Raw genomic sequence first — 14,399 nt, forward strand, 5'->3', positions numbered from 1 at the left:
AAAAATAGCAACGCCTCCGCTGACAAGGGCAAAACACTAAAACGAAGCCCAAATTTTGAACACAACAGATAGAAAAAAGAAGCCTTAAAAAATTTACACTGAGAGCGAGGCCGGCTATGCTCCTCGATAGGGTAACATCATCCAGCTCTTTTAGGGTTTCACCCTCCACGTCGGAGCAAAGGGACCGAGGGCAAGGACCACGTTTTCCGTGTTCTATAATAAATCACGGTCCATGAGGATTGCAATCGTCCACGTAAACCCCTCCAGCCTTACCTCAAGATAGGTAAATCCTTCTTCCATCATCCTCATCTCGGGAAGGCCTGAACCCGTCTCGTAGCCGTCTTCGGCAACGCCTTTGCCTCTCCCATCGGTTGGCGAAGAAGTATCATCAGCCGGCTGCAAGGTCGATGGACCCTGCTGCCGCAAAGTATCAAGTGCCACAGCGGCCGGCCCTTCGGATCTCGTAGTCGCAGAAGAAAGAGATACGCCCTCAACGACCTCCGTTGATCTCGAAACATTAGACGCTAGCTCGACATCGTCTTCAAGAACAATGGTCTCCGTCTCACAAATGATAAAATCATCCATCACAGGGTCCACAGGCCAGGAAACCCCATCTCCAACGTCTACTGACCTCCTCTTGCGAGGCACCAAATCCTCGTCACTTGGCAACGATTCCTCCTCTTCATCCACAAGACGGTACAAAGGGGAAACCTAAGGCTCCGCTGCCAAAATATCTGCAGGTAGAGAAGAAATTGATGCTAAAGCAGCAGCAGGTGAGACCGAGGAGCGAGCAGGCCTAGCCACGGTCATAGAAGGGGCAGAAGTTGAAGATGTAGTAGTTTTCCTCTTACGGAATGCAGGGGAGCTATCGACCTCCTCGAAAACCCTCGGGCTGAAATTGAAAGAAGCACGAAAGAAAAGAAGGTCAATCAAAGTGAACCACAGAAGGCGATTAGCCAATAAGCCAAAGCGAAGAAACTCACCGGTCAAGGAAGGAGCGGGCCCAAATTTCTTGAGAAAGCCCGACCATTCGTGAATTCCGACGATGTGGGGGAGGAGCTGGCCGACCCAACCGGAAATGTTCTCAACCAAAGAAGGAGGCGAGGTCTTGGCTGCATGAGAAAAGAATGAGGGGCAACAAAACAAAGGAAACCAAGTACCTACGTGCAAAGGAGCGAGGCACTTACAAGCGCAATTCCAGGCTTCAGGGAAGCCGTCGACATTGGCTACCACGTTTTCAGTTCTAACAAAGAAGAAGTTGAGCCAAAACTAGAAGTTAGCCTTATTGTCTATTTTCACTACCAGATGTTTGCCTCCTCGGTGACGGAGGTTCAACATCGTCCCTCTACAAAAGCTGGGGGCGAATAAGTGCATCAGGTGTCGAAGCGTGATCTCAAACCCGGACAACTCGACGAACTTAGTGAGCATCCTGATGAGTTTGTAAACATACGGCGTGAGTTGATCCGGGCAAACACCATAGAAGCAACAGAACTCCTCCGCCAGAGGGAGGAGAGGGAAAGTGTAGCCTACATGAATCGGGTAGGCATAGAACGCACAATACCCATGACGGTGATGTCGTACCTCATCCCACCCAGCGGAAATCAACTCAACATGGTTTGGAAGGCCATACTTCGCTTTGAGCTCTAACAAATCGGCCTCTATCATCATCGATTTAAAGGTTCTAGGCTCGGCTTCAAGCAGCTTTGAAAAGTCAGACCTAACGTCATGGTTACGAGGAACTATCTCTTCCACGGTTGGGAAGCCTCCATCCTCTATAGCAGTGGGAACGCTCTCCGAATGAGGAGGCAAGAGAATCGCCAGTGGGACCGAGTCACTTCCCTCGCTGGGACCAGAAGATACGTTAGACATATTTGCGACAAAAGGAAGGAAAGTACCAAACAACGGAGAGTCGAAAATGATAGAGATCGTTCGAACTGAAAGAAAAAGGCACGACAATGGGGGAAGAAGAAGGACATACAGAGTTTTTTGATGTAAAGATTTCGTAAAGATTGAAGCGTTGCCCACACACCCCTATTTATAGAAATTCAAGCATCGAAACCAAGGAATTAATCCTTCATTACCTGGCACCGTAACTGAAGCTACAGATTCAATCATAAGACGCACGCGAAACAAAGCAACACATCGGGAAATCGCATCATAATGACGCTTGCCGCCATGACGTCACCCTGATTCGTGGGACTCACCACCCCAGAATTTACGGTTCACAAAGGGCACGCTACTAACTCGCCCCAATCATTACGACTCGGTCAGGTCGTCCAAATGCTTCGACCACGTTAGACAATATCCGCTCATCAAGACCATATGAAGCTGGCCTTAATAAGCGAAGGGACTAACTATATAGGCCAAAATCTACCCTAAAATATTTAGGGTAAGATAGCGTTAAGGAAAGAGTCAGTCGAGGTCGACCAGGAAGCCTCGGCATTCGTGGTCGAGATGTCAACAATGGTCGAGGCCGAGCATCGATGATAGAGATGTAACGGCTAGTTTTTGAGATAGGATATTAAAGAGAATATTCTAGTTCTCTGCACTTGTACTATTTGGTTTGTTAGGGAAATGTTTCATATAAATAGAAAAAGAGACAATGGTGTAGGGCATGTGATATTCATTTTGTAAGAACACACTTTGACAAAAGATTCCCTCTCTATCTCTTACTAAGATTACAAACAACACCTTTTACACCAAGATACTTGTCTATATTATTCCATACTTTCCACCAGATCCGAGAATAATTCGAACATTCAAGGATTTATGTGTCATTCATAATTATCAGGAGGAATAACATCTAGTTCCTCCTTTATTGGGTAATTATTCTTTTTATTTACTTAAATACCATTTATTATTGTTTGTTGCTATTTAATGCTCTATTATTGCTCACCTTACTTGGAATGATTGTTACACACCATCATTATATTTTTACCAGATATGTCCAACATTAGTTACGCCTTCGGAATTCACATCTAAAATATAATTATTAACTAAGTTTAACCTCTTAATACATAAATCTAATTATTTGAGCCAAGAGTCACACTTTTTGGTCAAACACTAATATCATTAAAAACTTTAGGATCGGTTTTTGGGTGAAAATATGAGCCCGTTTTGGATTAGCTAATTTTGAAGTAGCTGATAAACATTAGGTGCTGAAACTAATTTAATAAATAAGCAGTTACATGTTTGGATACAAGTGCTGAAATTGATAATAAGTTGCTGCAGTATTTTATAAAAAAGTGCCGATAAGCTCTTTTTTTGTTAAAATGACTTAAATAACCTTAGAGCTGTTTACACTTATAAGGGCGTAATTTCTTCAAAATTTTAGATTCCAGATCGATTCATATACAATATTCTATTTGTCATTTTATTTTAAATACAATTGTGATTAGATAATATAATTTTTATGATAAATATAATTTATTTTATGATAAGCATATAATCATAAGTTATAATAATTAATAAACTGACAAAAGTTTCTCGGTAAAAAAATAAACCTAAATAGGACAAAATATTTGAAGAGAAACAAACACTGTCTTCGTCACCACAACACTGAGAACGCAATACACCAAAAATTTGATATGCCCTCGTTTATTATAGTACATTTCAAAAATTAATACACAATCACATAGATACAAATATGCAAAGGAACTGAGAATTTGCTTACCTTAAATAGTCAATGAGAATTCCAGAGAGGCGGGGAGGGGGGGAGGGAGAGGTTTAGGTTGAAAAAATACGTGAGGCAGTGAGCATCGATTTAGGAGTTTTGTTCTAAAAAGAATATTTTAGGGATAAAATAGTAAAAATTTTGGTCAAACTTAAAGTGCCTATAAGCTAAAAATTCATAAGCTGGGGGTGACCAGCTTATGGCTTATTTTTTACTTACTAGTATCTAAGAACGTGCGTTGCACGTTAATAATATCACGTGATGATTTAAATATTTATTTATACGAAGGAACAATAAAATTTAATTAATGAGATAAATTTTATGTATAATAATACAACAATCATCTAAACGCCGAAAAATATTATTACATTAGTATAACACATGGATTTAAAATAAAAGGACAATATCAAAACTTACACAAATGGTCAATTTTGTCATGTTATTTAGATAATTATGTATTATAGTTTAAAAGTATTTGATGTGATGGTATCTTAGCGAACACTTCTTTGTGGATAATATTTTTTTTGTAATGTCTCCTCCTAATGCTTTGGTTGCTCTGCCTTAACCAAAACTCTTGTTGTCGATCTTGATATCCCTATTGAAAGTGCAAACAAACAGTTGTTCGCTGCGAAGAAAATATATTATGGTAAATATAGTCCAATATTTAGGATGTTTGTCCTTGTTCTTTATTTATTATATTTGCAAAACATAAACATAGTAAAAATTATTTTCACACAAATTTAAAAGGATATTCCTTAGTTTCGAAAGACGAAAATTGAATTCAGGGATAAGAATATACTTAGAAGCACGTTGACCAGTATCATAATTTTTGCATGTATGACGTTATTGTCAAAACTTATATATACCATATTGTGCTATTACATAAGCTATTCGGCATATGTAAGTTTTTCAGTAGCATGATAGGCATATTTTTCTTTAAAATCAACTTTATACAATGGAAGATCAATTTTAACATAGTCTTATTCTATAAACTTGACAACAAACATGTATGGTAGAAGGCCACTTGGTATTAAAGTATTTAAGTATTCTTCTTGATAGTAATTATTGGTATCATTTCTGCTGAGTCAAAACAAAAAAGCATTTTGTTTTACTATAAATTTTGCAATCAATATTTTTATTTAGTTGATCAACATATCCATTTCTGCTAGCTAAGATATCTTTTTAATTCTATCATGCGATTTGCACAAATTGCGTTTTAATCTAATGATAGAAATATTTCTCTAGTTAAATGCACTACTACCATTGGGATTGATAACCAAGTGTTCAGAAAAGAATCAAATTATCTTTTATTAGATGCTCTTCTTTATTTCCGACACGAGGCAAGAAGATATAGAATACTGGATCTGTTCTTACTTTATATTTCTTGTTAGTTGAATCTTTTTATTTGGGGCCAGAATTATAACTTTGGCAAGCTAGCTTTTACAGTTTTATGCTTTTGTCGGTTTTGGAACTACTGATAGTACTTGTAATAAATTACCTCCAAAATCATTAATTTTCACCAAACGGTTATTAATATCTAATAATATCTCTAGAACTTCGGGCAGTTATTTTGATCGTTTGACACTTAGCTATAAGTGCTTCATCCCATATATCAATTTTGCTTTCTTTATTAATTTAGTACCATTGTTCTGCTTTGATATATTTGTGATGATTATTTAAGTTGTTTGAAGAGGTATATCAAATCTAAAGTGGGTGGCCTCATAATAAAATCGTTGTTGTACACCACTTGATATTATTTGTAACAGTGTCATGCTTCTTGATATGATATTTGCAAATAATGCATGATATAGAAATATTATTTCGACTCCGCCGGAGGCATCTACAAATAATAATCTCATTATATCAAAGTCGATTCTTTATAATATATAGTCTTGAAAAGCTTGTTCTTGTTTAGGATTTAGCTTTGATTGTGCTTCCTCAGACACTTGTATAGCATTTTGATTCTTAATAATATACTAACCTTTTTACTTTGTGTTCTAATGCTCTTTTTATGGAATAAATTTATGTAACTAAGATTTTTTTAACTTGAATAAGAATTTTACTCATATGATGAATTTTAAAAAATAATTGAATGGGATTCTCTTACTAAATAATTAATTAAAAGATTTAATTATTTTATTTTAGCATTAAAAATAACTTATTCTATATTGATTCAGATCTTAATATTAATTCATCTCTTGTTTTGAATATTTAAACTTAATTATAATTTTATCCACCATAAATTTTATTTTCAAAGAGTAAAAGATTGATATGACACTTCACTTTTAGATCTTTATGTCTATAGAATCATTAGTGGTATTGACTCTTACCAACCATTTTTTTTCTTTTTCTCACACATTTATATTCTTAAATATTTTTCTTAGTTGTTGTTTAATAATTGAGTATTTTTTAATATTACACAAAAATTGATAAAAAATTATTTGAGTAGGAAAATAGTTTAAATATAATATAAAAATATATTGTCGTGAGAATATTTTTCTCAATTTCAACTCTTCATGTAGTTCATTTAATATTATTTTTTTATTTTTTTGGTATTGGAAATTATGGAATGGTAATGTATTGCCAATACGGAGGGTTCTTATGAAATTGATTTTATTAAACCTTCTTATATATTTTTAATTCGAAATTAATAGACAAAATTTTATTAATTTTAAAATTTTAAATATTAAAAATTAACATACAAGGTATTGTAGTTCAAAAATTAGGTAATTAAATGAATTGGGAAAATATAATACATTCTCAAATTAAATTAGTAATAGGACATTATATTATATTTTCAAATTAAATTAGTAATAATGATTACATGACTAAAGATATTTATTTGTTCAATTTTATATGAATTAGATAGCCCGAAAGTAATTATACTAATAGGATTCCTGAAGGTAATCATGTGGGATTCCTAACGTGTAGTGTTATGTTCTAAAACTAATAGGATTATAAGGATAATATCTAGAATTTCGGTTATGTCCTTTTATTATGAATTATTATGCTTAATATTATAAGGTTATCTTTGTAAACCGATATTTTTTCCCTAAAAGTTGCCTCTTTTTTTTATATTTTTTATAATAATGTTTATAAGGCACAAAAAATTCAAACTTTAAAATGTATCACCTTTATTAGTTACCAACTTATCATCATAACTTTTAAGTTCATACTTTGGTCAAAAATAGTCTATCACTTTATGCTATAACAATAAATCTTGAATTACTCCCTGGACCGATACATAATTGACCTAAAGAGAACAATCAAAGAAAAAGAGAAGAACACGATAGATTATACTTTTGAGCACCAAGATATACAAATCTAATGACATTATTTCTGGCATTAACCGAAATCTTCTTGAAGATGAGAACATGCAAACTCATATTCGTTCGTGCATTTCTTACATTAAATTCTCATGTAATCGATCCAGTTAAATTGCAAGTATCAATTTCTTGGAAGTCTTTTTTAATTTTACCAAGTTCGTGCGTGCTCCAATGAATGAGGCAATGCACTCCTTTACATAGGGTAGTATGAGACGGCGGTGGAAATTATCTATTCTAGTCCACGTGAAATTTATATATGACTATGGAACATAACAATGGTAGAAATCTTGTTTTGTATATGAACCCTATGCGAATTAGTATTAATTAGTAAATGTTTTCAATGTTACGATTTTATCCGCACATGAAATTATATTAAGAGTAATATGATTGTATGACTAAAGATATTTACTTGTTCAATTTTATATGAATTAAACAGTCCGAAAGTAATTATACTAATAGGATTCCTAAAGGTAATCATGTAGGATTCCTAACATGTAGTATTATGTCCTAAAACTAATAGGATTATAAGGCTAATATCTAGAATTCCGGTTATGTCCTTTTATTATGAGTTATTATGCTTAATATCATAAGGTTATTTTTGTAAACCGATATTGTATTCATGCTTTTATAATAATATAGATAAGTACTTGGCTTATAAGCATTTTTAACTTTACCAAATACATAAATAAGCCGAAAAGTGCTTATAAGCTAGTTTGACCAGCTTATAAACTTAGCCAAACAACCTGTATATCAATAGATTAATCGGGGTAGAAACAGAAGAAGAAATGAAGTGGAGGGGATAAACAGCAAAACGGAAAAATATCGGGAACCCTCTAGAAGGTAAAAAGCCCAAAAACCCCTTCCCAAATTTCAATTTGTCCAGAACCCACGCTCTCTTCTCTCTACTTCGCTAGGGTTTCGATACACAGTTCCCATTTTTCCACTCACTCTGAATCATCTCGATCCAGTAGTATTCCATCTAGGTTTTCGTCAATCTCGATCTGAAAATGGCATCTTCAGCGGCAGTTTCGGCGCCCCGCGCCGCTCCTTCATCTAAAACCGAGACGTTCGTCGACAATAAGCGTAAGGACGACATCCGCATGGCCAACATTGCCGCCGCACAGGCCGTAGCCAACGCCGTCCGTACAAGTCTCGGCCCTAAAGGAATGGACAAGATGATCTCTACAGCAAACGGAGAAGTTATTATCACCAACGATGGAGCCACTATTTTGAACAAAATGGAGGTCCTTCAACCTGCCGCTAAGTTCCTCGTTGAGCTTTCCAAGTCACAAGACGTTGTCGCCGGAGACGGAACCACCACCGTCGTTGTTATCGCCGGTGCATTGCTCAAACAGTGCCTTTCTCTTCTCTCCGCCGGTATTCACCCGACTGTCATTTCCGATTCCTTACACAAGGTGTCTACGAAGGCTGTTGAGGTTCTCACAGCCATGGCCATTCCACTTGAGCTCACTGACCGTGATTCCCTCGTGAAATCAGCGAGCACGGCCCTTAACAGTAAGGTAGTATCGCAGTACTCTACTCTTTTAGCTCCTTTAGCTGTTGATTCTGTGCTTTTTGTTGTGGACCCCGCAAAACCTGACATCGTCGATCTAAGAGATATTAAAATTGTTAAGAAATTGGGTGGTACTGTTGATGATACAGAGTTGGTAAAAGGTTTAGTTTTTGACAAGAAGGTCAGTCATGCCTCGGGCGGTCTCACGCGTGTTGAGAAAGCTAAAATTGCTGTGATTCAGTTTCAAATTTCACCTCCAAAAACTGATATTGAGCAGAGCATAGTGGTTTCTGATTATACTCAGATGGATAGGATTTTGAAAGAAGAGAGGAATTATATTTTGGGCATGATTAAGAAGATTAAGGCGACTGGGTGTAACGTTTTGTTGATTCAGAAGAGTATTCTGAGGGACGCAGTGACTGAATTGTCTCTGCATTATTTGGCAAAGGCTAAGATTATGGTGATTAAAGATGTTGAGAGGGATGAGATTGAGTTCATTACCAAGACCTTAAATTGTCTGCCTATTGCCAATATTGATCATTTCAGGGCCGAGAAACTCGGATTTGCTGATTTGGTTGAAGAGATATCCCTTGGGGATGGTGGCAAGATCGTGAAGATCACGGGGATTCAGGACATGGGCAGGACCACTTCAGTGCTGGTTCGTGGGTCAAACCAATTGGTCCTTGATGAGGCAGAAAGGAGTTTGCATGATGCGTTGTGTGTTGTGAGATGTTTGGTGAGCAAGAGGTTTTTGATTGCAGGTGGAGGGGCACCTGAGATTGAGCTTTCTAGGCAGTTGGGTGCATGGGCAAAGGTTCTACAGGGAATGGAAGGGTATTGTGTGAGGTCATTTGCTGAAGCTCTCGAAGTCATTCCGTATACTTTGGCTGAGAATGCTGGGTTGAACCCAATTGCGATTGTGACTGAGTTGAGGAACAGGCATGCACAGGGAGAGATCAACACGGGGATCAATGTGAGGAAGGGACAGATCACTAACATCTTGGAGGAGAATGTGGTGCAGCCATTGCTGGTGAGCACAAGTGCAATTAGCTTGGCCACTGAATGTGTGCGGATGATTTTGAAGATTGATGACATTGTTACGGTGAGGTAGAGTGATGTCATGTGAAGTTACTGGAAAATTAGAGGATTGTTTTCTCATATCTTTTGTTTTTGATTTGTGTGCTTCAAGAATTAGTGGTTCTCTGGTTCTTCTCTATTTCAGATTATATGCTGAACTTTGAATTTCAGTTTTGCTTAGCTAATTTTTACTTGTTGGGGTTCTTCATTTCACTTAATCTTAGTTTTGAGTGCATGACTGCTCTTCGTATGTCTTTGTTGGGAACATGATGCAGTATGTAACATGTGGATCGCTATCATTTATCAATATTAGTAATCAGATAGATGCTCCTTAGTTGGTGTATTTGGTTTTCCTCCAGCAATTTATGTGCCAATTAGTTGTCAAATGGCGCTTCCTGTTTAAATTTTTTCTTTACCACGTGCTTCTTGCACTCTGTTGTCTTATGACCCACCAAAAGAGTTTGCTATCTCGTTTACATTTGTGTGTGCTGACGAATGTTCTCATGCACTCTCTACTTATTTTCCCTTGGGCAAATTGTGGATCTGGTGTGATATCAGATGTCTATTGGTTAGAGGCACACCTACCTTTTTCTCCTGTCCTCTGGGAAAATAGTATTAATTCATTCTAATGCCTAAAGTAGAGTAAATGTTATATATGATCTTTTTTCTTGCACGACTGAACAACAAAAAATCACAAAACTTTGTTAAGGGTAAGGGCTCAAAAAGAGTGACGATGAAAGCCTTTTTCTGTTCATCCCCCGAGTCGGGGGTATTCTGTTGGTTGGGGTGGGGTGGGTGAGAGGGGTGGGCATGCCATGAGTAATGGCAGGGTGACAGAAGCTTATATACGAAGAGAGCAAATAGAAGAAATGCGAGTAAAGGAGGTTGAGAAAGATTGGTCAGTTTGGGCTACCTGGTTTGGCTGGGTCTCTCGAATATTGTCACTGCTTGAGTGCTTGTAAAATAGGAGTATGAGAGTTGCTGATTTGTCTGTGTATGTACTACTCTATTTTGGTTTCGTTCTTTTTTTTCTACCACTCTAGGCTCAATCTAAGTGCTATCTGCCCGACGACTAGATTGTTGGCTTATCTCACCAAACTGTTTGATCATTTTATTGCGTTCAAGAGCCAATGTCTATTGTTTAGGGGGAAGCAGATCTTTTTAGGAAGAATACCTCTAGAGGAACAGGACTTTCAAATTTCATCTACTACTTCGAGTCTCTTAGAAACTATTAGTGCCCAATTGACCATCTCCCGCCCCGCCAGTATTTAGTACTTTAGGTTTTAGTCAAACCTGTCCAATCAACTGTTGCCCCATAAAAGGGAGGGAGTAATCTATGTTACAATTTGTTGTTTGACTACAGTTATGTTTTTCTCTGAATTGTTATGGAGTCTAACTCTTGAGATTATCTGATATTGTAATGTAACTGCAACAACGGCGAGGACTTCAAAGTAGTTCTGCTTTAAGGGAACTATCCAGAGAATCATTTTCTTTCTTCTCCTCAAATTTGTAAGTAAGGATTTTAGTTAGTATCATCTGAACACAAACACAGATGCTTGTGACATGTCAATCACTGTGTTTAATTTCACAAGCCCAAAGAAACAGAGGGGAATGCTTCCCAAGTCAGTAGTTCACCAATTAACTGTTTCCTTCTCCAAGGTTTACATGAAAGTATAGTTGTACAAATAATTTGAAAGAGCAATAGTTCCAACAAGTACTCCACTTTGTCAAAAGCTTTTAAGCTGCCAAACGACCAATTCAGTACTCATGGCTCGTAATCTAAACTTCAACTAAATTTGGTTTCTGTCCAATGTTCTTGCTGCAGTGTCCATGCCAGGTTTGATTGACCTTGCAGCTTTAATTTTAGAAAGAAACCATAAAATAAGAAATAATATTTCAATGAAAAAAGTATATGTGAACTGTATTTGACATATTTTGTTAGCAAACATCAGCTCCAACCGAGGATTCCTCCTTGCTGCTGGAAGCAAGAAGATGTTTTGTCAATGTTGCCTCTTCAGTTTGTCGGCTGACAATTCTTTTCTCTTCATTTTTACCCCATAACACTAGGTAAAGTCCAACCACAATCAGAAGTCCGCCAAGTATCCTGCAATTATGTAGTTTGACAAGTTTGAGATTCATGGACTACATATTCTAAGCAAACAGGTTATTGTCACTGATTTTATCCATATTAACAGTAAAATCACAAATTTACATACTATTCCCATAGTATTGTTTTGCGACTTTACTGTTACAGTGGGTAGTTCTCATTAACCTTAAGCAAGTTGGCAATTTATGGACAATTATGAGCAAGAGTTCATTTTTTTTTCATTATTTCTTGACTTACCCTCCTGAGTACAACTGATCACCAAGAACTACAAAAGCCATGACAGCAACTAATACAGTTTGCACAGGCTGGAAGGTGGCAACATACACTGGTCCTCCTTTCTGAATGCACCAAGTCTGAAGAGATAATACTATTCCAGAAGAGACAATACCCTAATGCAATTACAGCCAATATAATTAGCTATTCAGGTTAACTAAGACAATGTGAAAACAGGGAATAAAAGCTTGGATTAGGGTCTTACAGCATATAAAATCAGATAAACCTCCTCTCCTGAATGGATCTTCCAACGTGTTGGATCCCTTTCTGTAAAAGCTGCTATAACTGAGAATTGAATTAATCCAAAGAAGCAAGTAAATGAGGTAAGTGATAGCTTGGCTGGGTACTGCTTCACAATAGGAGCCTGCATTATTTACCAAGTTTCATTAGTCACTAATGAGAGTGCTATAAGTTGTCAGAATTGACTATAAACAGAGTTATAGTTCCAGCAGTCATGTGGAGATTGCTTGATCTTGCTAATAACTATTGTATTTTTTTGGTTTCATTCAACTTGATTATACTATGAGGTCACGTGTTCGAGCCGTGGAAACAGCAACAACAACCCAGTATAATCACACTAGTGGGGTCTGGGTAGGGTAGTATGTACGCAGACCTTACCCCTACCCTGGGGGTAAGAGGCTGTTTCCGATAGACCCTCGGCATCACTCCCTCCAAGAATTCCCCTCCTTGCTCTTGGGGTGACTCGAACTCACAACCTCTTGGTTGGAAGTGGATGGTGCTTACCACTAGAGCAACCCACTCTTGTCAAAAATGCAGGGTAAGGCTGCATGGAAACAGTCTCTTGAAAAAATGCAGGGTAAGGCTGCGTATGATAGACCATGTGGTCCGGCCCTTCCCTGGACCCCGCGCATAGCGGGCTGCCCTCCATTCAACTTGATTATACCATCATGCTCCCATTTATTTCATCACGGATTTAACTTATATACACAGACCATATAAAGAATTTTTACGCTACCAATGTAACATAACATATTATATTAGGTTGTTTGCCTCATTTTTCAGGTGACTAGTTACGCTTATTGTGCACAGTTATTGTTTTATCTGACCTGACAGAATATAACACTATCAGTATATAGAAGTTAAACTCTTCCATCGCTGGTTATATACCTGAAGCACCATCCAACCAGCCCATGATAAACAATGACCAAGCAAATAAACACAACCCCATGTCCAATTCAACATTTTCTCATGAGAAGCAACCATATCTTCTTCAGAAGAATTGCTTCCTCCTAATAGTGGAGGGCCTTTGTAAAGGGTAATAATAGTGGCACCTCCAACACTTGCTATGGTTCCCAGAACTTTTGCCATGCCATCTCTCCTCATAAAATGTACTCTTTCTAGCCTGAAATATACAAGCTTGTATTTTAGTCTAAATGTGATGGCTATAAAATCTTAAATGAATGAATAGAAATGTGTCATTCTAATGGCTCTTTCATACCTTAGAATAGAAGCCATAATAAAAGTAATAGCAGGAACTGAGTTTTGCATTGCTGAAGCAAAGGTTGGGGATGCATAATACAAACCTAAGATATAAAATCCTTGGTTTGCTGTGATCCTGTGAAGTAAAAACTTGCATAAATCAGCAAAAATACAGCTTAGAAAAGAATTAACCTATACGTACTGACAATGTAAAGAATTTTTATGCTGCATTATTTTCTAAGTTACTAATCCACTTGTTATGGACGATTACCTGTAGTTATTATTTGATTGACCTAATAATTTAAAAACTCTTTAACACTGTCAGTATATAAAAATTACATTCAAAAGAAAAAAGTAGAAGCTGGATCTATGTTGCGCGGACTCTCAAAAAAATGCGGCCGCAACCGTGTCGGATCCTCCAAATATAGGGAGATGACTCTAGTTGTTGAGTACCCTGAGGAAGGTACCAGATCGACTTCTAGTTGTAGCGGATCTTACTTACATCGGTTCTAGCGCTTTCTCTTGATTCTATTTTTGAAAGATCTTTCCTTGCTCTGAGGAATGCCCGGTTTAACCAGAATGATCCGGCACGTACCCGGCGATATTTTCGAAGAGTCCGAGCAACATAGAGCGGGATAACTCCAATAACCGCTTGCTTACCCTATTAATGCAAGGAGGAAAAACTGAACCAATAGAGAGAATGTGAGGGGTGGTCTTTCTTTCCTGTATAAACCATATAACACAAGTGCAGAAAAGGTTATAAATCACCAAAAAAGGAAAAGAAAAAAAAGACAAAAGAGCTGAGTTATTTTTGTAATCAAAGACCTACTTTTCCAAGAAATAAGCAAAGGGTCCTAACAAAACCAAAGCAATAATGTTTCTATAAACTGGATACACAATTTTGCTAACACCAATATTGAGTGCAAGTCTTGAAACTATGTGAAATCCTGCATAACAAAGCTGTAAAACAAGCAATGCTATAAGAAGTTT

General features: G+C 37.1%; 2 protein-coding genes across 2 annotated transcripts; one reads left to right on the top strand and one right to left on the bottom strand.

The window, feature by feature from the left end:
- LOC109224095 (T-complex protein 1 subunit delta) lies at window positions 7,823-9,930 on the top strand. The gene has a single exon (XM_019388678.1). It carries the CDS (start codon window positions 8,007-8,009, stop codon window positions 9,621-9,623), a length of 1,617 nt encoding a protein of 538 aa, XP_019244223.1. The 5' UTR covers window positions 7,823-8,006; the 3' UTR covers window positions 9,624-9,930.
- LOC109224096 (WAT1-related protein At3g18200) lies at window positions 11,202-14,051 on the bottom strand. The gene is made up of 6 exons (XM_019388679.1): window positions 13,912-14,051; window positions 13,429-13,545; window positions 13,098-13,332; window positions 12,175-12,333; window positions 11,934-12,085; window positions 11,202-11,693 (listed from the first exon to the last, which is right to left on the bottom strand). Coding segments are annotated over exons 1-6 (831 nt in total). The 5' UTR covers window positions 13,914-14,051; the 3' UTR covers window positions 11,202-11,527.

Source organism: Nicotiana attenuata, chromosome 3 (genome assembly GCF_001879085.1).
Source record: "Nicotiana attenuata strain UT chromosome 3, NIATTr2, whole genome shotgun sequence".
NCBI classification, from domain to species: domain Eukaryota; kingdom Viridiplantae; phylum Streptophyta; class Magnoliopsida; order Solanales; family Solanaceae; genus Nicotiana; species Nicotiana attenuata.